This window comes from Delphinapterus leucas, chromosome 14 (genome assembly GCF_059928025.1).
Source record: "Delphinapterus leucas isolate spDelLeu-1000000601 "Yukka" chromosome 14, BTC_Dleu_Yukka2, whole genome shotgun sequence".
Taxonomy (NCBI): Eukaryota; Metazoa; Chordata; class Mammalia; order Artiodactyla; family Monodontidae; genus Delphinapterus; species Delphinapterus leucas.
In genome coordinates, this window is record NC_143142.1 from 15,718,623 (window position 1) to 15,745,284 (window position 26,662).

The 26,662-nt window shown below is 40.0% G+C and overlaps 1 protein-coding gene and 1 pseudogene across 15 annotated transcripts in view; both read left to right on the forward strand.

Moving 5' to 3' along the window:
- The window catches only part of HECTD4 (HECT domain E3 ubiquitin protein ligase 4), a 198,184-nt gene that overhangs the window by 62,100 nt on the left and 109,422 nt on the right, over nucleotides 1-26,662 (forward strand). For 13 of the 15 annotated variants that reach the window (XR_002641591.2, XM_022550829.3, XM_089894536.1 and 10 more), the window contains exons 8-14: nucleotides 9,493-9,685; nucleotides 13,890-14,048; nucleotides 19,299-19,412; nucleotides 20,151-20,291; nucleotides 24,536-24,768; nucleotides 25,177-25,322; nucleotides 26,142-26,212. Coding sequence is in view for 14 of the 15 variants with exons in the window: in XM_022550829.3 (XP_022406537.1) it covers nucleotides 9,493-9,685; nucleotides 13,890-14,048; nucleotides 19,299-19,412; nucleotides 20,151-20,291; nucleotides 24,536-24,768; nucleotides 25,177-25,322; nucleotides 26,142-26,212 (1,057 nt within the window). In the remaining variant the exon portion in view is untranslated. Of the gene's footprint in view, nucleotides 1-7,599; nucleotides 7,673-9,492; nucleotides 9,686-13,889; nucleotides 14,049-19,298; nucleotides 19,413-20,150; nucleotides 20,292-24,535; nucleotides 24,769-25,176; nucleotides 25,323-26,141; nucleotides 26,213-26,662 lie in introns of those variants that run through there. The other 2 variants (XM_089894539.1, XM_089894540.1) reach the window with 2 other exon arrangements.
- On the forward strand, nucleotides 14,644-19,302 carry LOC111162717 (large ribosomal subunit protein eL36 pseudogene; annotated as a pseudogene).

Sequence of the window (26,662 nt, forward strand, 5' to 3'; positions counted from 1 at the left end):
AACAAGTGAACAGATACGTGGACAACATAATTTGAGGTAGTGAAGGAAAAGTAGTAGCTAACCAGATGAAGAAGTTGGGGAATAGGGAGGAAAGAACATGGTAGGAAAGGGAGACCACAAATGGAAAAGCTCTGTGGAGGGAGCGAGCATGTGTTTTATTGGAAATGACAGCGGGCCAGAGTGGTTGAGTGCAGGGAGAAGAGCTTGGGGCAAGGAGAGACTGGAAACCATGATGGTCCAGATCTGCACTAATATAATAGCTAGTAGCCACATGTGGCTATTTAAATTAATCAGAATTAAATACAATTAAAACTTCAGTTGCTCAGTTGCATTAGCCACATTTCAAGTCCTCAGTAGCCACATGTGGCAGGCTAGTGGCTACCATGTTGAACATCAAAGATAGAGGACATTTCCATCATTGAAGAAAGGTCTATTGGACAGCACTGGTCTAGATAATATTTGTAGAGACTTGTAAAGAAAAAATTGCCCCAAGCCAGGTCTGTGACAAAACCTTTTTACATAATGTAATTTACAGCCTCCTTCTGGGAAGAAATTAGCATTCCTGAAGGAAAAAAAAAACCACTGAAGCAATTTCTGATAAACTTTAATGGGGTTAAAACTTGTTCTGGGAAAGAAGTCATCCATCCTGCCAGTTAACTGTCAGTCTAGTAACCTTTAACTGTACATTCTTTTTTTTTTTTTCTATCTAGTTTCTCAGTATTCTCAAGTCATTATCTTTTCTTATAAAATGTCTTAGCCAGAGTGAGTCTTTGAATTGATCTGCTAGAGATTGTACTACTAGAAGATGCGTTCATAATTAAATTGTTAGAAATGCCTTTTTTAAAAAGTTGTTTTTAAACAGACCTAACGAGCTAGTTAAAAGATTTAGGTCTTTGTCCTAAGAATAATGGGAAAACATCAAAGAATTCCCCTTTCCCTTATATGCTTTTGTTAAATTAAAAAATATCTATATCAAAGAAAAACATGTACATGGATTAAAACTTGAGGTAGCACATCTAGGCTCATAATGAAAAGTGAGAGTCTCTTGCCCCATCCCTAGCATGTTCCTTATAGACAGTTACTTTAATGGTGTCAGCTTTTCCTTCTTCTGGTGGCTGCTTTCATATTTCTAAGTAAAAGGCTTATATTGCTGTTTCTTGGTTTACTAACCCTATATATGTTGTGTGTGTGTGTGTGTGTGTGTGTGTTTTGTTTTTTTTTGTTTTTTTGCTGTGATAGATGAGCATTTGGCTCAGTTCATCCCCTTTTTTTCCTCCTTCTTCCTAATGTATTTATTTCATTCATTTTAATTCCTCTTTGGAGGAGAATATCTTTGTAACTTATAGTTAACCTTTTATTACTTGTTCCTCAGCTCTAGGTAGTAGTAGTGTCCCTTCCTGCACGAACCCGTGTCCCCTGCATCGGCAGGCGGACTCTCAACCACTGCACCACCAGGGAAGCCCTATTCTTCTTTTTAATGTATGATGATGGCATTGTGATTATATAAGAAAATGTCCATATTTTTAGAGATGTGTAATGAAGTATTCAGAAGTGGAATTACATGATGTCTAGGACATGCTTTATTTATTTTTAAAAATTTTTACTGGAGTATAGTAGATTTACAGTGTTGTGTTAGTTTCAGGGGTACAGCAAAGTGAATCAGTTATACATATAAATATATCCACTCTTTTTTAGATTCTTTTCCCATATAGGCCATTACAGAGTATTGAGTAGAGTTCCCTGTGCTATACAGTAGGTCCTTATTATCTATTTTATATATAGTAGTGTGTATATGTCAGTCCCAAGTCTGGGATATGCTTTAAAATGCTTGAGCAAAAATAGATGGGTGGGTTAAACAGATTTGGCCGTATCCGGTTAATAGTTGAATCTGGATGATGGATATATGGAGGTTCACTATACTATTCACTATTTTTGCATTTTTGAAATTTTTCATCATAAGATAAAAAATTCTTAAGCATCACCGGCCACTAGTTGAGCAGCTTCTAAAATGCTGACTTGAGGGACTTGGTGGTCCAGTGGTTAAGACTTAGCCTTTCAGTGCAGGGGGTGCGGGTTCAATCCCTGGTCAGGGAGCTAAGATCCCACATGCCTTGCGGCCACAAAACCAAAAACATAAAACAGAAGCAATGTTATAACAAATTCCGTAAAGACTTTAAAAAAATGGCCCACATCAAAAAATATATTTAAAACATAAAATAAAATGCTGACTTGGGAAGGTAAACATAGATATCTATCTGGCTTTCTGCCTATGGTACTTTCACAGAAGGGAACACTGTGTAGCCATTAAAAAGCATGGGGCAGATCTGCATCGATTGAAGCAGATTAATTTCCAAGTTATATTGTTTAGTACAAAAAGCTAGGTTCAGAGCACTGTGTGTAATCACTACCTGCTGTATGATAAAAGTTGTGGCTGGCGGGGAGGCGCGGATTCTCTCTGGAATTGTCCTTCTCCTACGATAACAGCTCTCCTCTCTCAGTGGATCACTCACCACAGCATACAAATACATGAGAGGATACCCAGCCTTGAAAAATCAAAACCAACTCCCTTGACCCACACCCGCCTCCACTCCCCTATTCTTTGGCTCCCATTTACAGCAATATGCTTAAAAGAGTTTATTTTTACTGTTCTGTGTTCTTTCCTCCCATTCTCTCTTGAACCTGCTCCAATCAGTTTTGTATCCTCATCACACCACCAAAACAGCTCTTCCCGAGTTCATCAGGGACTCCCACAATAGTCAATTCAAGGGCAACTCAGTTTTCTTTTTACTCGGCCTTTTAGCAGTATTTAACGTGGCTTCACCCCCTCCGCCATTCTTGAAAAGGTTTTCACTTGGACTTTGGGACACCCATAGGACTTCTCCTGTCACTGGTTGTTCCTGCCCAGCCTGTCTTCCCTACCTCTCAACAGTCACGGGCACCAGGACCTATTTCCAGGACCCTTTCTCTCTATCTGCTCTTACTCCCTTGTTGATCTCATCCTATCTTGTAGCTTGAAACACATCTCTATACAGATAATGCTCAAATTTGCTCCTCAGCCAAAACCTGTCCCTGAAGCTCTAGATGCGTATTGATGTGGGTGGGTGTTTGTATATGCACAGAATATGAGACTTTTCCGGTTGGAAGTCTGATAGTTCCCTCACGCTAAACATGCCCTCTACCAAACTCATGATTTTACTCCAGACCTGCTTCTCCTGCAGGCTTTCCCATTTCAGTTCATGGCATCTGTGTCCTTTCAGTGCTGGCCAAAGACCTTGGTGTCCCTCTCTATTCCTCTTTCTTTCCTTCCCAAATTCCATGTCCAGTCATCATATGCTGTCTGCTTTACCTTCAGAGTGTCTCCCAAATCCCATTCACCTCTGTAAAGGTACTGTGTGATTTGGGCCCCCTCTCACCCCACTCTAGCCACACCTGGTCTCCTTGCTGACATACAAACACACTGAATGTGCTCCCCCCTCTGGACCTTTGTGCTGGACTGTCATCGCACAGGTAACCAGATGGCTTGTTCTCACTTATTTTAGGTCTCTGCTCAAATATCACCTTATCAGAAAGACCTTTCTGACAATTCTTTATAAATTATTTTATGTAAAATATAATCCTGTCCCTCCTTATCCCTTTTACCTTGCTTTTTCTTTGTGGCTCTTATTACTGCCAGTTTATTTGCTTATTTACTGACTGTCTCCCTTGCCTAGAATGTCAGCTCTAGGGCAGGGATTTTGTTCTCTTTTATTGACTGCTGTGTCCCCAGCACCTAGAACAATGTGCCTGGCACACAATAGGTGATTACTAGATACTTGTTGAATGAGTGGAAGCATCACAAGAAACTGGAAACATAAGTTGCGTCTGAGGAGGGAACGTAGTGGGGAAGGCATTGCTTTCCACCGTTCATCTTTCTATGTGTTTTAAAAGTTTAAAAAGGGGCTATAAAAAGTTAAATTTTGGGGACTTCCCTGGCAGTCCAGTGGTTAAGACTTCGGCTTCCAACGCAGGGGATGTGGGTTTGATCCCTGGTCGGTGAGCTAAGATCCTGCATGCCTTCGTGACCAAAAAACCAAAACATAAAACAGAAGCAATATTGTAACAAATTCAATAAAGACTTTAAAAAAATTAAATTTTTATAAAGTTTTATAAATTTTTATAAGAAGGAGAACTTGGTTATTAACAGCATTGAATTCTGTTCAGAAGTCAAGATTGAGCCTGAAAGAGGTCTTTTGAATGGAGAATATGGAGGCTATTGGTGGTAGCCTTAGCAAGAGCTGTTGGGGAGGGTAGGGGGTGGAAGCCAGATGGAGCTGGCTGAGAAGTGAGGTGGAAAAGATGGTGGTGAAGAATAGATAATTCTCTCCAGACGTTTGCAATGAAAAAAAGGAGAGAAATCAGCGGGGAGGTAGTGGAGTAGACTGTGGGGACATGGAAGTATTTTTAACTTTGCTTTTTAAACCTTAAATTATTATTATTATTTCTTTTACGTCTTTATTGGAGTATAATTGCTTTACAATGGTGTGTTAGTTTCTGCTTTATAACAAAGTGAATCAGTTATACATATACATATGTTCCCATATCTCTTCCCTCTTGAGTCTCCCTCCCTCCCACCCTCCCTATCCCGCCCCTCCAGGCGGTCACAAAGCACCGAGCTGATCTCCCTGTGCTATGCGGCTGCTTCCCACTAGCTATCTACCTTATGTTTGGTAGTGTATATATGTCCATGCCTCTCTCTCGCTTTGTCACAGCTTACCCTTCCCTCTCTCCATATCCTCAAGTCCATTCTCTAGTAGGTCTGTGTCTTTATTCCTGTCTTACCCCTAGGATCTTCATGACACTTTTTTTTCTTAAATTCCATACATATGTGTTAGCATATGGTATTTGTCTTTCTCTTTCTGACTTACTTCACTCTGTATGACAGACTCTAGGTCCATCCACCTCACTACAAATAGCTCAATTTCGTTTCTTTTTATGGCTGAGTAATATTCCATTGTATATATGTGCCACATCTTCTTTATCCATTCATCCGATGATGGACACTTAGGTTGTTTCCATCTCCGGGCTATTGTAAATAGAGCTGCAGTGAACATTTTGGTACATGACTCTTTTTGAATTATGGTTTTCTCAGGGTATATGCCCAGTAGTGGGATTGCTGGGTCATATGGTAGTTCTATTTGTAGTTTTTTAAGGAACCTCCATACTGTTCTCCATAGTGGCTGTACCAATTCACATTCCCACCAGCAGTGCAGGAGTGTTCCCTTTTCTCCACACCGTCTCCAGCATTTATTGCTTCTAGAGTTTTTGATGATGGCCATTCTGACTGGTGTGAGATGATATCTCATTGTAGTTTTGATTTTCATTTCTCTAATGATTAATGATGTTGAGCATTCTTTCATGTGTTTGTTGGCAGTCTGTATATCTTCTTTGGAGAAATGTCTGTTTAGGTCTTCTGCCCATTTTTGGATTGGGTTGTTTGTTTTTTTGTTATTGAGCTGCATGAGCTGCTTATAAATTTTGGAGATTAATCCTTTGTCAGTTGCTTCATTTGCAAATATTTTCTCCCATTCTGAGAGTTGTCTTTTGGTCTTGTTTATGGTTTCCTTTGCTGTGCAAAAGCTTTGAAGTTTCATTAGGTCCCATTTGTTTATTTTTGTTTTTATTTCCATTTCTCTAGGAGGTGGGTCAAAAAGGATCTTGCTGTGATTTATGTCATAGAGTGTTCATGTGTTCATAGAGGTCCATCTCCCCCTTCACCTGATGGGTTTATTATTTCCTTTAAATTATGATCTGGCTGACTGAGATGCCCTTCATTCATCCTTCCTGTGTTAATCCAGTGCCTTGTCTGGGTAGCAGGGTAATAAGCCTTTGTTTTCAAGGTGCTTACATTAGAGTGTGGGGAATGAGTAAGAAAGGAAACAGCAAGAACAAAATAATTTCAGTAAGTGATAAATGCTGGGGAGAAAATAAAACAGGATAATGCGATAGAGAGTGAGGGGGCATGGAGGTGGGGAGCCGCTCCAGTTTGCCTGGCAGATAGGGCCATTCTGAGGAAGGACATTTGAACTGAGACGAGAATGATGAGAAGCAGCCATCCATCCTGCCAGAGAGGGCAACCAACCATCCCCATTGGCCTGGGCCTGAGAGATTTCTTGGGACATGGGACTTTCAGTGCTAAAACCAGTACAGTCTCGGGCAAACCAGAACTAGTCCAGTCCAGGAAGAGGGATCAGCAAGTACAGGCCTAGCGTACAGGCATTTTGGAGGGGCGACAGAAGGCAGTGTGGCTGAAAGTGTGCTGAGAAAGGGGGAGCAGAGGCAGACCAGCCGGGGAGGTCAGTGGATGTTGGACCCTGTGGACCTTACCAGTAGGTTGGATTTTATTATAAGTGTGTTGGGAAGCTGCTGCAGGGTTTCAAACAGGGAAGGAGATGGTTTTATTTACATTTGTAAATAAATCATTGGCTGATGTGTGGAGAGTAAAGCATATGGGGTCAAAGTGGAAATGGGGAGACCAGTTGAGAGGCTGGATGGTCATCGGGCTTGAGGTGCTTGGGCCAGGAAGGGAGCCAGAGGGAAGCTTCTCATCGTTACTAACTCTGTGCTGCTTCTTACTCCTCCCAGGCTCTTCCCCTCCTTTCTAAATCAGTAGTAGCTTTTTCATCCCAAAGAGCTTCTTAGCTAAGTACAGAGGTTCCCAGATTTACCACTTGGGCACCAAAGCCCAGTCCTCCTTGCTTCTCACAGGCGCTTTATCAGGTTTTCTTTTCAGTATTTTCGAAGTACTTGAACACAATGATACGATTTTTTTTCTTAAGCTATCTGCTGTCTTTCTCATAGGGCTAGTCTGGGTAATGCTTCTGAATGCCAAGTGATTGCTTTTTATCTGGATGCCTTTGAAGGGTCATATTTAGAGTCGTGCAACATAACTAGAGCTATACTTGGTAAAGGGTAATCTAGCTGGGGTGTGTGTGTGTAAAATGACGTGGTAAGATGTGGACGTGTTAAATTTTAGGCGACAGAAGGCTGCTCCAGTCGAAATGCTGGGGAGTGGGAGGCAGTTGGAGAAGCGGCACTAGATCTCAGTAGCAAGGCTGGGTCTGTACATAGAAACGTGGGAGCCACCTCGGAGAGCTGGTATTGGATTTGGGCCAGGGCACCGATTTGTTTACTCAGCAAAGCTTCAAGTATTCACTGCGTGCCTCTGAGTGCTAGAAATGTTATGGTGAACAAGGCAGGCAGGATCCCGGCTCTCGGGGAGCCAATATTCAGTTGGGGCGGGGAAGGTAGAAGGTCAAACAATCAATGAATTAATGAGTAAAATAATTTCAGAGAATGGTAAATGCTGTGCAGATAAAACTGGGTGATGTGCTCTGGCTTGTGGGGGGTGGGTGGGTGGGTGGAGGAGATTCCTCTTTAGATTGGTAATCATAGGAGGCCTCTTTGAGGCGGTGACATTTTACCTGAGACCCGAATGATGGGAAGGAACCAGCCACACATAGGAGGATCTAGGGACAGAGTGTTTCAGGCAGAGGTCTTAGACACCAGAGGCTGGGTCTAACTCTAAGCAAACTCCCATTTAGGTAAGTGGAGATGGGAACCAGCAAATAAGAGGAGAACAAGGAGGGCAGGAACTATCTTGGCTTTGCTCATTAGAAGAGTCCCTTACACATAGGTAAGTGTTCATGTTAAAAAGAAACAAACTGGGATTGTGTTCTACCACTGAGACTGAGGAAGGACAACCTTAAGAGTTCTGGCAACTGTGGCACAACCTACACGGAAGTCAAGAAAAAGGTTGATTTTGGTTCTAGGTTACTCTCGGCCCATCAAGAATGTCCACTTGTTAGAGGGAGCTGAGTTAAGTAGCTGCAAAGTGTTAAAAAGCAGAGGGGAGGAAATAGAAACAGCATTTCGAAGAATTGCTTAGAGAATTTCTTAGAGAAATTCTCTCTAAGAAACTCATTCCCTTACCATTTGTGAATGTCTTGTAAAAGCCTCCCCCCACCAGGTCCAGCCCTTCCAGGAACCTCGCCTGGCTGTGCTCCTCAATTTGCTCTTTCTCTTGCCTCTTCTCTGCTACCACCCTTTCACTTTGTACTTCTTTTTTGTTTTTTTATTTGCTTCTGGAAGCCTTGCCGCTTTATACTCCTGTTCTCTCTTATCTCTAGTCCTGCCCACCTTTGCTAGTGGCATCTGTTTCTGAGACTGCAGCCAGATCCAGGAGCCTGGGTCTGGAGGGGGCAGTGGGTACAGAGGCTGCATGAGATACATTTGGGACATTTGATAGTGAGTGGGAGTGGAGAAGAGGGATGGTATTGCAATGGACCACCAAGGTTTTGTTTAAGATCCCGGAGGCCTGTGAATATCTGACACCAGGAAATCAGAGAGGGAGACCTTGAGCGTGAAGGGGCAGATGGGAGATAACTGAGGGAGCAGTTAGAGAGGAGGCAGAGTGCTTCTTCCTTAAATAACATGAGGTGAAGTGCTTCTTCTTCTGGATTAAGAGGAAAGGAATAGGGCTTCCCTGGTGGTGCAGTGGTTGAGAGTCCGCCTGCCGATGCAGGGGACACTGGTTCGTGCCCCGGTCCGGGAAGATCCCACATGCCGCGGAGCGGCTGGGCCCGTGAGCCATGGCTGCTGGGCCTGCGCGTCCGGAGCCTGTGCTCCGCAACGGGAGAGGCCACAACAGTGAGAGGCCTGCGTACCGCAAAAACAAAAAAGAGGAAAGGAATAAATGAGGCTGGATACAAAGTTTCTTGAGTGGGAAGAGAGATGAGTGGGAGCAGCTTACAGTAAGTGGTCTGGATCTTTTTAGCATTAAAGAAAGCCAGGTGGTCTCCTTAAAGCCAAGCTCAAAATTTGGTGAAGGAATTTTGGAATCACCACTCCAGAGATTTTTCTGGGGAATAATCAAGTGATGAAGGAAGAACTGCCAAGTACCAGCAAGGATCCAGTTGAAGCTGGCATATATTTTTAGCAGACAAAGTCTGCCTTTCTCCACGATTGCTCTGCCAATACCCGAGCAGCTGGGGCTAGTGTTGACTGCTGTTAATACAGAGTTTGGATTTTAGCCAATTATATTTCAAGAAGACATTATCCTCATAGTTGTACTTAATGGTAAATCAAGATCTGATTGACTTGTTTTCCTCTCATCTTACTTGTACCTGTCAGAAGTTTGTAATTAGTGAGAGCTGCCTGTGGAATTCAATATAAGGAATTTTAATCAACAGCCTTCCATAGAACCTATTAAACTTAGCTCATTACTTTTAAAATCTGGGCTATTACGAAAAATGAAAGCTCTCAAACTTCTCGTAGCCTTCCTTTTGTTCTCAGTTTCTATAGAGCAGTTAGGTTTTGAGGTATACACCTACTCAGGTACAATTTTGGGAAATGTTTTTGAGTAACCAGATGACAATAATACACTTCTCAAGTAGAAATTTGCTAAATGAATGGAAACAGATATCATTTACGGACCTCTTTTTCTTTAAATATTAGGTTGAAAATGGTGTATTTGTAGCCAACCCGCTTCAGGAACGCACAATTCTAATGAGAAAAGAGGGCGAGTCTGCAAAAAGCATTAATGAGATGCTTCTGAGCAGACTTTCACGCTACCGAGCCTCGCCATCCGCAACGCTGGCTGCCCTTACCGGCTCCACCATCTCCAACACCCTGAAAGAGGATCAGGCAGGTAGGCTGCCCTTCGCTTTTTCAGCTATATATATTTTTAAGACCTTATTTTTTAGAACAGTTTTAGGTTCGTAGCAAAAGTAAAGGAAGGTGCAGATTTCTCGTCTACCTCCTGCCCCCACACATGCACAGCCTCCCTTATTATCAACATCCCCACCAGAGTGGTCCGTTTGTTACAACTGATGAACCCACCCTGACACATCATAATCACCCAGAGTCCATAGTTCACCTTAGGGTTCACTCTTGGTCTTGTACATTCTGTGGGTTTGGACAAATGCATAATGACATGTGTGCATTATTATGGCATCATATACGGTGCTTTTATTGCCTTAAAAATCCTCTGTGCTCTACCTGTTCATCCCTCCCCACCCCCCAAGCCCTGGCCACCACTGATCTTTTTATTGTCTTCATAGTTTTGCCTTTTCCAGAATGTCATGTAATTGGATTTATACAGAATGTAGCCTTTTCATATTGGCTTCTCTCACTTAGTAATATGCCTTTAAGATTCCTCCATGCCTTTTCATGGCTTGGTACATTCAGCTTGTGATTAGTGCATGCTGCCTGTGGAATTCAGGCAATACTTGTTATTGAGCATTTACAGTGTGCCATACAAAGCACTTTGCTTTACGTAGTTCACCGTTTTTAATGTCCTTCCAGTCATTTTCCATTTTTTTTAATTCCAAGCTAATACATACTATTGGCTGTGGACATGAATTAGCATGAATCTGTAATAATTCAAAGCAGCTCTGTGTTTAATGGTAAATACTGTATCATTACTGTTAGTATAAACTGTTTTCACTTTTAGCATCTGCTTCACGAATGTAAAAAACTCATATTTAGCATCATCTTCACTAAATACATTCTTTTTTTTTAACATCTTTATTGGAACGTAATTGTTTTACAATGTTGTGTTAGTTTCTGCTGTGTAACAAAGTGAGTCGGCTATATGTATACATATATCCCCATACCCCCTCCCTCTTGCATCTCCCTCCCACCCTCCCTATCCCACCCCTCTAGGTGGTCACAAAGCACCGAACTGATCTCCCTGTGCTATGCAGCTGCTTCCCACTAGCTATCTGTTTTACGTTTGGTAGTGTATATATGTCAATGCCACTCTCACACTTCGTCCCAGCTTACCCTTCCCCCCTTCCCCGTGTCCTTAAGTCCATTCTCTACATCTGCGTCTTTATTCCTGTCCTGCCCCTGAGTTCATCAGAACCATTTTTTTTTGACTCCGTATATATGTGTTAGCATACGGTATTTGTTTTTCTCTTTCTGACTTACTTCACTCTGTATGACAGACTCTAGGTCCACCCACCTCACTACAAATAGTTCAATTTTATTTCTTTTTATGGCCAAGTAATATTCCATTGTATATATGTGCCACGTCTTCTTTATCCATTCATCTGTTGCTGGACACTTAGGTTGCTTCCACGTCCTGGCTGTTGTAAATAGTGCTGCAATGAATATTGTGGTACATGATTCTTTTTGAATTATGGTTTTCGCAGGGTATATGCCCAGTAGCGGGATTGCTGGGTCATATGGTAGTTCTATTTTTAGTTTTTCTAAATACATTCTTGACCAAGAAAATGAGAGGCAAACCTTCCACAACAGAGGTTGCTTTTTCTGGAATTTGGCATTTAGTGTTTGCACTTTAATATTTGAAAATAGTATGTTTACAGAGTTTGAAAGTGAAAACAATATAAAAGGTATATGCAGAGAAATCTTACTCTCGTGTCCTGGTATATTCAGTATTTGCCCCACACTACCCCCGTAGGTATCTCTATTTATTAGTTTTTGTTTATCCTGTCAGAGTTTTTTTATGCAAAGAGAAATTAAATTAATTTAGAAAGACAAATTTATGTATTTTTATTGTCCTTCTTTTCTCAATAAAAGGTAGCCTTCTAAACACACTGTTCTGTACTTTTAAAGCAGGAATTCTTCATGGGGATAAGCCTTTCAGAGGTTCATAAATATGCTCTCCCAAAGTTTTAAATAACATATGTATCATCATAATTTTTATCAGATGTTCAAGGCCAGTTATGACCCCCCCAAAGTCAAGAACCATTATTCTTGAGGAGTTTTCATATTACATACCAACTACATGAATTTATAACAAATCATGACCTCTAGTAAAAGATCAGGCTAGAAAAAGAGCCATGTATAGAAAAATGAATCTGAATTAATATATGTTTAATGAATTTAATGCAGTTTATGCTTTAATCCTTTTATATATTGAAATGTTAGGGAGAGAAAATATTTGTGATTAATTCATTGTGAGACTATCAAATTTTAAATACTTATTAGTCCATATTAGAATTTAAGGATAGTATGTTACTTCCACAGGTCTCCATTGTATCAAATGTAAGTAGGGAATTTATTAATAGTTGTTATAACTTGGGTATGTGGATAATTTGAATTATAGGAAATAGTTTGTAGAGGACAGTCCTATTACCTAAATAAACATTTTCCTGACAAGCTGAAGGCTTGATCTGGGTTTGTCCCTTGGGAGAAAATTGAATACTAGCCTGCACAATAGAAATACTAAAAGGATGTTTGTTACATAAGAAAACATGGGTGATATCAGAAAGTGGACTCAGAAGGCAAGGGTATATTTAGAATCTTGTGAAAACTGGTATCTGTAACTCTAAACATGTGATTTCGCTCATACTTTTATGCACATTCTCTATGTATTCATTTAACCTGAGGTTGCTGCATAAAAATTCACCAGTTATAGGCTAAGTGAACTTTTGACAATTAATTCAACATTCAGAGGGTCTAGGATTTTTAATTCTGTGATAAACTAATACCATGTTAATAAGAGTATGTATATTAAAAACATCTTGGTGAAAACCACGATTGTGTGGTTATGCTCTTTGTGTGGTTATGCTCACAAAGTTGCTAGTTTTTCAGTCGTTGCCCCTTTTGGGTTTCTTACTTATGGAAATTTATGCTACTGGATTTATGTCCTAAATGAAAAATATACTTGTTGGCGGCTTGGAAGTTTAAAAAATGGAGCTTTTTAGAACCACAGGCATTCAAAGCAAATGACAGATTAGGTTTCACTTGTCTAATTTTTCTAATCTAAACCATCTAAAGATAATTTTATGTCTATGTAGGCAGTCATATTTTATACCTTGACAGCTTCCTAGGTAAAGCACTCTGACTTTCTGTTGCCATCGTCAATCTTCACTGGACTAATATATAGAAAATCGTTAAATTCACCCTACATTTTCAGATCTGCCAGTGAGTAAGGGAAATTAAAGTACATTTTATACCTCTTGATTAGATACAATAATTATTTTCCTAATGATAGTTTATGTCACTGACCCTAAAAAAAAGAAAATACATCATGGGTTATAAATTCTGTGGACATAAAGTTAATTTTGTGATAGACATTGTGAAAGCTTTTATTAACTAGTTATGGGTTGAAATTTCTAGTAGATTCCATGTTCAGAGCTGTTTATAATAAATTTAATATCACAAACCTGTTAATAATTTGTTCTATATAAAATGAAAAGATCTCTACTGGAGCACAGTTTCCTAGGGGGAAACATAAACAGTAGGATTCTTCTTTTATTTTGAGATTTAGTCCATGTGAGGGTTCATTCTTTTGAAAGATCTTTATGTTATTTATTTATTTATTTATTTTAACATCTTTATTGGAGTATAATCGCTCTACAATGGTGTGTTAGTTTCTGCGTTATAACAAAGTGAATCAGCCATACATATACATATATCCCCATATCTCTTCCTTCTTGCGTCTCCCTCCCACCCCTCTAGGTGGTCACAAAGCACCGAGCTGATCTCCCTGTGCTATGTGCTGCTTCCCACTAGCTATCGATTTTACATTTGGTGGTGTATATATGTCCATACCACTCTCTCACTTTGTTCCAGCTTACCCTTCCCCCTCCCCGTGTCCTCAAGTCCATTGAAAGGTTTTTAAAAGACATAAGGACATATTGAATACTGGGAACACCTTTGAGAAATGTTCAGATCATGTAACCAGGAGGCTTGGGACCAGGCTGTGGAGACAGAAGATCATTATTTTGCCCTTAGCTTATTATTTCTTGCTCTGTATTTTGAGTCTGAGTATATTATTGTTAGAATTGGGGGCCCCTTTGTTATACTCTACTTTGGTTTGGTAATCAAATTAATCTGTGTGTCAACTATTTCTGCTCACCATTTTCATTCCTTTTTACCAGCGAATACTAGCTGTGGCCTTCCTCTAAAAATGCTTCGGAAGACGCCCATTTACACCTGTGGTACATACTTGGTGATGCTGGTCCCACCTCCAGGGGGATCAGGCAGCTCTGCTACCCGGTCTCTTTTTGGTGGAACAAGTGGTTTGTCATCTTTAAAAAGTAAGTGAACTTTATTTGTGGCTCTTTTCCCAATTTGTCCCTAACTTTGAAATTTAAGGTTTTTCCTAATAGTGATTTTACACTTGCTCTGTTTACAGATGCTCCTTGATAACAACAAAAAACCTTATCAGTATAGTTATAGGCTAGGAGGAATTAAAAATAGAATTTTTGAAAGTGGTATAATAGTACACTTCTGAAAACTATTGTCCTGTAAAATTACTAGAAATAATAATGAGGTCAGGAAGATTTTAGGAAATAATCTGTTGCCACTTTATTTACTGACACTGCAAGAACTCTACCCACTGGAGAGCTATGAAAATACGTCTGTGAAATACCTCCATTTTAGGACACATAAAAATGTATATGATACAAAATAATATATGCAAAAATTCATTACTGTTAAGTGTACATGTATATATTTTTTATGTATTTCTTTTTTTTTAACATCTTTATTGGAGTATAATTGCTTTACAATGTTGTGTTAGTTTCTGCTGTATAACAGAGTGAATCAGCTATACGTATGCCGCCACATAGCACAGGGAGATCAGCTCGGTGCTTTGTGACCACCTAGAGGGGTGGGATAGGGAGGGTGGGAGGGAGACGCAAGAGGGAGGGGATATGGGGATATAAGTGTACATATATTTTTATGAAAGAGGGAGGCATACTGTAGTAATTAAAGCAATGTGATTTTGGCTTCAGAGTGGACAAATAGTTAAATTGAAAATAATATAGGGCTTCCCTGGTGGTGCAGTGGTTAAGAATCCGCCTGCCAATGTAGGGGACACAGGTTCAAACCCTGGTCTGGGAAGATCCTACATGCCACGGAGCACCTAAGCCCGTGCGCCACAACTACTGAGCCAGTGCTCTAGAGCCTGTGAGCCACAACTACTGAGCCCGTGTGCCACAACTACTGAAGCCCATGTGCCTAGAGCTGATGCTTTATAACAAGAGAAGCCACCACAATGAGAAGGCTTCACACTGCAATGAAGAGTAGCCCCTGCTCTCCGCAACCAGAGAAAAGCCCTTGGGCAGTAGCAAAGATCCAAGTCAGCCAAATAAATAAATAAATAAATAAAATAAAAATAAATCAATTAAAAAAAAGAGAAAATAATATAGAATAAAAAAATGTTCCTTTTACATTGCCATTTTCTGTCTTTCTTACCTTAGGGACATCATTTAACCCCTCTGAGCCTCAGTTTTCCCATCTGTAAAAAATAAAAGGCTAATAGTATCTCACATCATTGTTTGGTGATCACATGCAATAAAGTATGTTAGAGTATTTCTAAAAACAAAAACAAACCCCAAATATTCCTTTTATATATGGTAACACCTTTTTTTTAACATTCCTTTTTTCCTTAAAGTTTGTTTAGGCACATAAAATTAAAATGTTTCAAAATCAGTTTACTTATTTTCATTTCCCAAAATTTCATATTCTGTCTTTTAAAAATAATTTGCTTTTTTTTTTTTACATCTTTATTGGAGTATAATTGCTTTACAATGGTATGTTAGTTTCTGCTTTATAACAAAGTGAATCAGTTATACATATACATATGTTCCCATATCTCTTCCCTCTTGCGTCTCCCCCGCTCCCACCCTCCCTCCCCCGCTCCCACCACCCCTCTAGGTGGTCACAAAGCACCGAGCTGATCTCCCTGTGCTATGCGGCTGCTTCCCACTAGCTATCTATTTTACGTTTGGTAGTGTATATAAGTCCATGCCTCTCTCTCGCTTTGTCAGAGCTTACCCTTCCCCCTCCCCATAATTCCATTGAAGGATTATATTTCGCATTTAGATGTTTAAAAAAGCATTTCTTACCCAAACTTTAACCTGCAGATATAAATTTAACCTCAACAGCTTAAATAAAACCATTTATCTAGTATCAACTTAACTTTTAGGCCATTTCAAGTAGTGCACGTGTTTGGGATTTAGATACTCATAACAACTCCAAAACTCTTTTGTCTTTACTTTTTAAAAATGTATTTAAATATTTATTTTCTTTATTTGGTTGCACCAGGTCTTGGTTGCAGCAGGCGTGCTCCTTAGTTGCAGCTTGCAGGCTCCTTAGTTGCCGCTGGCTGGCTCCTTAGTTGCGGCCAGCAGGACCCTTAGTTGCAGCCAGTGGGCTCCTTAGTTGCGGCTCGCTGGCTTCTTAGTTGCGGCACGTAGGGTCCTTAGTTGCAGCAGGCGGGCTCCTTAGTTGTGGCTCGCAAGCTTCTGAGTTGCAGCTCGTCAGCTCCTTAGTTGTGGCATGCGAATTCTTAGTTGCGACATGCATACAGCATCTAGTTCCCTGACCAGGGATCGAACCTGGGCCCCCTGCATTGGGAGCGCAGAGTCTTAACCACTGCGCCACCAGGGAAGTCTTCTTTTTTGCTTTTAGAATCAAATGGGTTAGACTTTTTCTCAACAGCCTGTTTTCTCTAACGTGACCAGAATGCCTCCTTTAGCCCTCGGGTAAATGATGTAAATTTACTACTCACTTCAAAAACAAAAAACAGCTTTATTGAGTTATAACTTACATACCATAAAATTTACCCCTTTAAAGTATACAGTTCAGTGGTTTTTAATATATTCAGAGTTGTCAAGCCATCACCACAACCTAATTCTAGAACATTTCCATCACTCTAAAAAGATACCCCATACCCATTAGCAGTCAGTCCCTTAATCCCCCCCTTTCCCCAGCCCCTGGCATCCACCAATCTACTTTCTGACTCTATGGATTTACCTATTCTGGACTTTTCAAATATATGGATGTATACAATATATGTGCTTTTGTGACTGGCTTTTTTTTTTTTTTTTTAAGCGTAATGTTTCCAAGGTTCACCCATGTTGTAGCACAAATCATTACTTCATTTCTTTTTATGGCCAAATCATACTTGATTGTATGAATATAATCCATTGACATTTGAGTTGTTTCTGCTTTTTGACTGTTTTGAATAATGCTGCTATGAACATTCATGTACAAGTTTTTGCGTAGACATGTTGTCATTTCTCTTGGGTATATGTGTAGGAGTAGAATTCTGGGTCATGTGGTACCTGTATGTTTAAGCTTCGGAGGGACTGCTAAACTGTTTTCCAGAACGGCTGTACCATTTTAGAGTCTCATTAGCAATGGCTCCAATTTTTCCACATCCTCTCTGACATTTGTTATTTTTCTTTTTTTTTCTTAATAGCTGTACTCCATAGTGGGTATGAAGTGGTATCTCATTGTGGTTTTGATTTGCCTTTCCCTAACAACTAATGATGTTGAACATCTTTTCTTGTGCTGATTGGCCATTTGTATATGTTCTTTGGAGAAATATCTATTCAAATCCTTTGTCCATTTTAAAATTGGGTTATTTGTCTTTTTATTGACCATTAATCATCTGAAACTCTTTTTTAGTCTTTTTGGCATGTTTTTTTCCACTCACCTGAGATTAGCCCCATTTGATTAAAACAGGCCTTCACGGTGCCGTTTTTTTCATGAGGATATAGCTTACCCAGTGATTCTATTTTAGACCAACAAATAAATAAATGCTTAAATTTCTTCTATGTCCTGCTCCACATTGATCACTGTGGTGGCTACTCAGTGAGTGGGAAAAGTGGTGCTTGCCTTGAGGAGCTTCTAGTCTGGTTGGGAGAAATGATGCAGGTGTGTGAAACAACTAGAAAATGATATACAATGCTGTATCACTGCCTGAACCATGGGGAGCAGATGTAAGTGCTGCAGAATCAGAGGAAGAAAGGGTCATTGTTGAGTGGGGTAGAGAGGAGAGACTTCATGAAGTTTTGAGTTTAAGTCATGAAAAATGGCTATTATTCATATAAGTGGCCACATAGGGGAAAGGCATATGCATGGTAAATACAATGAAAAAGAGATTTGGAGAAGACCATTTTGTTGGTGTGCAGGACAGAACAATAGAAAAGAAACAAAGAGTACAGTTTAGATTATAGCTCAAGTCAGGCGTGATGAGAATCTGGATTACTAGGGTGATGGGAATAAGAAAAAGGAACTTGAGAGACAGTGCTAGAATTTTCTGTTGGAAAGTGGGGAAGAAAGTCATATCAATAATAGCAGCTAGGCCCTTCTGCCATGGCAGCCATTGAAGAGCAGCCGCCATGGCTTCTTGCTGCCCCATGGCCGTGGGCCTCAACAAGGGCCATCAGGTGACCAAGAACATGAGCAAGCTGAGGCACAGCCCTGCAAGATGTGATCCAAAAGGTGTGTGGCTTTGCCCCTTAGGAGCTGCATGCCATGGAGTGGCATGCCAGGGTCTCCAAGAGCAAGCAGGCCCTCAAGTTCATCCAGAAAAGGGTGGGGACATACATCTGTGCCAAGAGGAAGCAAGAGGAGCTGAGGAGTGTCCTGGCCGCCATGAGGAAAGCAGCAGCCATGATAAAACCTTCTCAGGAAAAAAAAAAAAAAAAAAGCAGATCCTTGATATATTTAAACTCATTTAATCTTCACAATAACTGTATAAAGTAGGTAACTTTTATTATCTCCACTTTACACATGGGGAAACTGAGAGGTTCAGTAAATTTCCCAGGGTCACACAGAAGTGGTAGAGCTGGAATTCAAATTCAGAATCCTAAAGCTCATGCTTGTCATCACTACACTTCCCTGTGTTAAGGGAAAAGGCTGAAGTGTTTCCAAGTTTTAGAGCCAGGGCTTGGAAGGATAGCAACTAAACATCCACTAACCTGTTTTGAGCACCAAATATATGTAAATATTGTAAATATTTCTTGTAAATATTGTTACCTTGTGATGTTAATAATCATAACTCCGTTTGCAATTACCCTTTTGACAATCTATCTTGAAAAAAACCTGTATGTAAAAGTTGCCATTTTAAAAACACTTTCAAAAATATGGTTCACCGTATTGGAAAAGGCTTTATGACAGTTTTCTTTTTGTGGTCTTAATGTGTGTCTTTTGTCTCCTCATTGTTACCACTGATAGACAACCAAAAAAGATGTGATTTTTTTTTTTTTTTTTGCGGGCCTCTCACCACTGTGGCCTCTCCCGTTGTGGAACAGCAGGCTCTGGACGCGCAGGCCCAGCAGCCATGGCCCACGGGCGCAGCCGCTCCGCGGCACGTGGGATCCTCCCGGACCGGGGCACGAACCCGCGTCCCCTGCATCTGCAGGCGGACTCCCAACCACTGCGCCACCAGGGAAGCCCAAGATGTGATTTTTATAAAGTCTTGTTAAGAGGCTAAAGTTTAAGCTAACCATCTTAAGGCTTATTAAACAGCTTAATATTTGTTTCTGAAGTCCTAGCTTCTAGCTTGGTGTATAATATTTCGGATGGTCAATTCACAAGTCGTGCCGATCTCATAGATGCTGCTGGAAGCTCATTGGGGCGTGGTGCTCTTGTACCAGGATTGGGTAAGAAATAAATGCCCACATTTATTTTCCTTGGAAAATTCAAAATTTAAGCAATTTCTCTTAAAAACTCTTGCTAATTCTCTATGGTATTCTAGTTTCCTTGAAAGAATTTTTTTATGCTACTCTTTAGTTGTGAGGATTAGTATAAGAAATTGTCATATGTGAAATTCCTCTGCATAAATTACTATTGAAAATACTGTCCATTAGGTTGTGTAATGTTGTCTATAACAAATTCTTCTTAAAGTTTATGCCATTAGAAAGGTTTATTTCCCTTGAGGGATTAGTATACTTCTTATTGTTAGAAAATGAGCATTATGTTAGCGCATTGGATTTTCTCTTTGCCTTGGCACCTAGGGAGCTCATATCTAAGTTTTGGGCTCAGTTACTAAGGCTTTTACTGTGTGTTAATGTTAATTAGTCCTGTTGTACCTGGGTTTTACTGTAAGCCACTTAAATCCTTTTTGGAATTAAAAAGGTCACATGTAAGTCAGTTACTAAAAACTTTCTATTCCATGAGGCTTATTCCATTCTCACATACGAGTTAAGCCGAGTAGACATTGAATCCTGCCTTCCTACTGAGCCCCAATCTAATGCTTTGCCAGCATTGGGGGGATGTGGGATGTGGCTTGCCAGCACTGGGGAGAATCCTTGCCCTTTCATTCTTTAGCACTGCTTATGAGAAGTATGTTTCAAGCAGTCAATGGTATGATAGTTGAATAAAGGATGTTCTTTTTGCAGGTGCCTGTTACGATACAGTGAACAACATGCTATGGACATGCTCGAATGACTATATCGATCAATGGTGTAATCCTGGGAATCAGGCCTTCCATTACGTCTGTCAGAGACTTGGAGTCAGCCATATTATCACTGAGCCCAAAGGTAAGGTGCACTCATAGTCCTACAGGAAGAGATTTTTCCCCCATGAAATAGGAGAGAGTACAGCAGCATTAGTAAGTGGCAACATAGCCCAAGCAGCAAAATGTGTCAACAGCCTTCCCTCTTTGAATTTAGAAACCTAGAATTCTTATTATCTGATGGGTTTATGATTAAGTAAATAAGTGTGTAAATAAATAGAGCTTTTGAGGTGGTCCACAGACTTTTTTAAAGGAAAATTGTTATGTCCCTTCTGAAATTGTCAGAACTTTGGGACAGAAGTTCTTTCTTTATTTGTACTTGGTGTGGGATTATATATGCTGTTATAATGTTTTGCATTAATAACAACTTACTTATACACAGACTTACAATTTTGATAGACTATCTGGTAAAGGACCTTTATATTTCTTAATATTAAGATTCTTAATATAAGTTAATATTAACGTAAAATCTTTTGACTTCAAAGTCAACTATAGTGGTATATGTGGTGTAGTGAGTAGCTCAGCAAATCCTCTCCTGATAAAGCAATGATAAAATGGACTGAATTACCAAAAATAACTATTTCTATAAAATTAAAATGCCAACTAAAAAAAAATTAACTATTTCTAGGCTCTGGAAGTTGACCAAAGGCATATACCAAATTGAGATGCGGTATGCATAAAAAAAAAAACCCCACTGAACTTTGGCTAAGAACAGTAGAAGTCTGTGATGTTCTTAGCTGTGGACACTCCTGTCCCCTACCTTAAGCTCGGTCAGTGCAGTAATTCCATCAGGGTGGGGCAGATCATGGAAGCCAGCAGCTTGGCTGCCAGAAGGGGCTGACTGATTTGGAGCAGAGCATGGAAAAAAACTCACACATAGCAGCAATGTCAGTAACAGTAGTGGTCTTGGTGGCAAACAACCAGCGACATCCAGTGGCTTAGCTAGCCTGAGGTTGTGGTCCTGGTTAGGGCAAGCATCGAACCAGCAAACTAGCCAGAAATTTACTAGTGAGATGTGGGTAGTGAGAAAGCTACAAAGGGCCTTCGTAAGCTCCCCAAACATCTGCAGAGAAGACGCCAGAGAGGGCCCAAGCTGTTCACACAAGCCTGGCTGAAAATGAGCCTGCATACACATGCAGAGATTTGAGAGGGCCCACAGAAGGTGAAAAGCACAGAATAGTTTAAAACTGCCTAAACTTTGATGTGCTTCCCCCAGAAAACGTGGCTCCATCCAGGGTGGAAGTATTACTGGCTCAGGGTGTTTGATCACAACCTCTGACTCAGACGAGGTAACCACTAGGAAGGCAGGCTTAAAAATAAAAATGACAGTAATAAAAATAAACAAATGAAAGAAAGTAAAAACGAAAGTAGAAATAAGAATTTAAGAAAACAAAGTGAGCGGAGGAGAAATCAGTAGCTAAACACTGCAGGCAAAACTCAGATATTAGACTTAGCAGATGAAGACTCCAAAGCAGCCTTTAGAAGTAAATTCAAAGAACTAAAGGAAACCATGTTTAAAAGATTAAAGAAAAGTATGATGACCATGATTAAACAGAGAATTTCAACACAGAATTTATTTAAAAAACAAAAAGACAAAAGAACCAGTTGGAAATTCTGGATTTGAAAAGTTCAATGACTGAAGAGAAAAAATCACTGGAGTAGCTCTATAGCAGATTTGAGATGGTGGGAGAAATAATCAGCAAACTTGGATATAGATGGATAGAGTTATCCTATCTGAAGAATAGAAGACACTTTTAAGGAATACCAGTCAGATATTTTGTAGAATTTCCCTCAGTTTGGGGTCATCTGTTGCTTCCTCCTTTGAAACTGAGGTTATAGATTTGGGGAAAGAATACCACAGAGGTGAAGTGCTTTTCTCATTACATCATATCACAGGGTACATGATAGCAACATGACTTATTACTAGTGATATTAAAATTGATCACTTGGTTTAAATGCCAGCTTTCTTCACTGCAGAGTGAAGAAAGCTTCTTCCCCTTCCATATTCAATTTGTTAGAAGCAAGACATTAAGCCCACACTCATGGGAAGGGGAATTAAGCTCCACCTCCTGGAAGGAAAAACATCAGAGACATATGTTAATTACCACAGTAATTAATATTTTGGAGGAGGTGATACTTTGAGACTTCGGAATTATCTATTAGATTTTCTGTTTCTTCTTGTGTTTGTCTTGGTAGTTGTGTCTTTCTAGAAATTTGTGCATTTTATCTAAGTTTTCTTTTTTTTCCTTCTTTTTTTTTTTTTTTTTTTTTTTTTGCGGTACGCGGGCCTCTCACTGCCGCGGCCTCTCCCGTTGCCGAGCACAGGCTCCAGACGGGCAGGCTCAGCGGCCATGGCTCACGGGCCCAGCCGCTCCGCGGCATGTGGGATCTTCCCGGACTGGGGCACGAACCTGTGTCCCCTGCATCGGCAGGCAGACTCTCAACCACTGCACCACCAGGGAAGCCCTAAGTTTTCTTATTTGTTGGCATAAAGTTGCTCCTAGTATTATAATTAGTTTAATTTTTATAGGATCAGTAATAATTTCTCTGCTTTTACTCTTGATTTTGGTATTTGTATAAATTTAATAAAAAACATTGTTTTGTGCGCTTAGAATGGGTGAACTTCATGGTATGTGTAAATTGTATCTTGTAAAACAGCAAAAAAGAAGAAATTTATATATTGTGACTCCCTAATTATTATCTCCAAGCCTCTTGCCTCAACTCCAGTCTATGTATTCGTCTCTACTTGGATATCTAACATCTTCAACTTAACATGTCAAAAACAAACTCCCTGTATCTCCCCCCTACAAATCTACACCTACCGAGTCCTCCATATTCCAGTATATGGATCACTATTCTTTCATATGCTCAGACCAAAAAATTAACAGTTATCTTTGACTTTCTTTCTCTAATACCCCACATCCAAATGGACATCAGCAAATCCTGTCAGCTCCCATCTTCAAGATGTATTCCAAGTCTAACCATTTCCCTCTATCTCTGCTGCTACAACTCTAGTCTAGGCCATCATCTTCACCCAGATTATCATAGTAGCCCCCTCACTGGTCTATTTCCCCTGCAGTCGCCCTCCTCCACCCTGCTTAGGCTTACCTCCACACAGCAGCCAGAGTCTTTTACAATGTACATAGTCAGATCTGTCACTCTTCTGCTCAGACACCTGCACTGGCTTCCCATCTAACTCAGAATGAAATTTAAAGACCTCAGTTATTTGGGTAGATTCCCAAAGCTACCTTTCAAAAAGTGTTTGGTGAAGACGAACAATACGAACCTGAATTCTGTTGTTGTGAGATCAAGGACTCATAAAGGCACAGAAGAGAGGGGGACCCAGCCAGGCCTTAGGGTTAATATGCAATTGAAAAGTTTAGTTTTGGCAGGGTTTACCTTCTGATAGGTTTTCCTTGAGTCCTTTCCTCATAGCTCACGGTGCCCACAATCCTTTTGCAGCTCTAAGGTTACCCCACCCAAGCCTGACTCTCCAAGGTTACCTACTTTCTTGTTTCTTTTATGCAGTTCATTTCAGCTGGTTTAAGGAAAAAAGCAATCTTTTTTTCCTGTACTTTGCCTGTTTAGATTATTTTCACCTCCATTCCCTGAATGTCTATAACTATCATGAGGCATTCATTATTATATAAGAGGATGCTTGTCAGTTCTCTTTAACCAAGGTTGAACTGATGTCTGTCTAGGCTGTGGTAACTAAATGAGATCAAACTGTGTAAAATATTTGAGGTACCATGGGAGGAGATATTTCTCTGCTGGAGAGGGTGGTGGGTGTTACCAGAGAGGAGGCATAGAAGATGAAGAGATTTTTCTAGAATAGTTACCACCATGGGATCTGAGCTGAGATGGCTTGAATTCAAATCCCAGCTCTACCACTTAGTAGCTGTGTGACCTAGGGCGAGTTACTGAACCTCTCTAATTCTTGAGTCACTCCTCTACAAAACAGGGCTAAAATAGTCTAAGTTGATAATGATATTGTAAGGTAAAGCATGTAAAGCATTCAGCCCATTGTCTAGCATATAGAAAGGACTCAAGAAGTGGTAGCTACTTATGCCCTTTAAAAAAATGGAAATTCCCAGGTGTTTTCACCCCAGCATTCTGTGGCAGGGAAAAGGGTTCTCCAGCAGTAGTGGGAGAGATTGAAGGCAAGATAGTCTCTTCTGGTGTGCGTGTACCTTTTGCAAGTCAGAGGTATGTTCCTTGGTGGCCACCCAGAGATGTCTTTCCTCACTGACTTTCCTTTTCATCTTCTAGAAGAGGCTATAACCACGAATGAGGTTATAAACCAATTATTGCACCATGTTGGTGCGATGTGCATACACCAACTCAATCTTCTTGCTACCAACCCCAATCTTCCAATCACAAGCGTCTTGGGCAAGCAGCATCCAATTGAAGCACACCATCTTAGCAGTATTTGTGACATTATGGAGAAGGCCATGGTTAATGGAGACACCTGTATCATACGCTGCATTCTCGTTGTCTTTCAGGTAAATACACTCTTTTGAGATAAATAAAATAGAGAAAAAGAAACACAAACCTTGGCTTCAGTCAGCTAATTTCTACCAGAAGAAAAATGTAATAACATTCCTGTTTTGCATCTTACCACATTCTAATCCTGTAATTAGAACTATCATCATATTCATAGCACTGCAGTTAATGGAGTATTGCTATATGTACTGATATATACTCATTGCAATTAATATATGTAAAACATTTACTATAATTATACCATTACGCAGTAGAAGCGATTGTGGTTAAAAATCCACCTGGGTATTTATTCATAAGAATAACTAGCGTGAAAAAAAAAAGAATAACTAGCGTGTTCTTTCTTCATAGGGATAATTTTATCCCCAGTAGAATTAGCATTTTCAGATATGCCCCTTATGTTTCTGTAGGTGGTGTTTAAATTTTTCTTCAGCCCACAAACTGAAAGGAATCGAGACATCATTCGACGGTCGGGGTTGCTTCTTTGGCAGTTGTTGATGGCACCGAAAGATCAAATTTGCCCTGAAATTCAGAAGGAAGTCTGCCTTGCCATCAGGTAATCAGCACCTGATTTTCTCAGTGCTCTCTGCAGAGGGCTTCTCCTGCACTGCATTGTAACTTTCCCTTCAGACTGGTTGCCTGGATGTCTCTTACCCCATCCCACAGTCAGGACCTCACATGTAGAGGATAATTTAACTGGAGAGAAGTTTGTGGCCCCACTCCCAGAGGACTCAGGCTGTCCATGTACATACACTCCTCATCTCACTTTCGGATCTTAAAACAAGACCAGAAAAAAATCCCTTTAAATAGATATTTTGGTGGTTTGCAACTGGATGTTCTTCTCATTTGGGTCAAAGTGTGGCAAGGTGGTTAAGAAACAGGCTTTGGCAGCAGATAGACCTGGATTCTAGTCTTTGCTCTGCCACTGACTTCCCAAATGATTTTTTGGCACATTCTGCATACAGCTGGTTTGACTACATTGACTTTTTAAAAAAAATTTTATTGGGGTATAGTTGCTTTACAGTGTTGTGTTAGTTTCTGCTGTACAGCAAAGTGAATCAGCTATACGTATACATATCTCCCCTCTTTTTTGGATTTCCATACATTGGCTTTTTATAGCTCAATTCTCTTTAACCAGTTCTGCATCTGGCCTCAGATAAGTTATCATTTTGGTAATTCACAAGTATGAGAAGGAGAGGGATACTGTTTATCAGGGAGGTCATTGGACTACATCACAACAGTGAATTTAGTTTCAGTTGCTTTCTTAGTGGTGAAACTGTACTCAAACTGGCATCTTTTAATAAAAATTTAAATATTTAGAATTTGGATTTTCTAGAACGTGTTTAAAAGCTTTTCGACTTTTCTGTCATTTCAGCTCTGGTTTAAATATCTTGTACCCAGGTGAAACTGAAATCAATAACTTACTTAAGCTGGTCTTAACAGAAGGTGAGAATTATCCTTTAATTACCCTTGAAAAAACAACCTTTTTTGTCCCTAAGGAAATGACTGAATTTTATTTTATTTTTCTTCATATCTGTTAGTCAACGTTATTTTATAAACTTCCCTCTTAGGACTGCTTTTGCTGCATCGCATAAGTTTTGGGTCGTCATGTTTTTGTTGTCATTTGTTTCTATGTATTTTTTGATTTCCTCCTTGATTTCTTCAGTGATCTCTTGGTTATTTAGTAGCAGATTGTTTAGCCTCGTGTGTTTGTGTTTTCTACAGTTTTTTTCCTGTAATTGATTTCTAATCTCATAGTGTTGTGGCTGGAAAAAATTCTTGATATGATTTCAGTGTTCTTAAATTTACCGAGGCTTGATCTCAGTGTTATTTTTAAAATGCACATATGCTAACACTTAAACTAGATGGAAAGCAGAAACCATGTTCTATGTATTG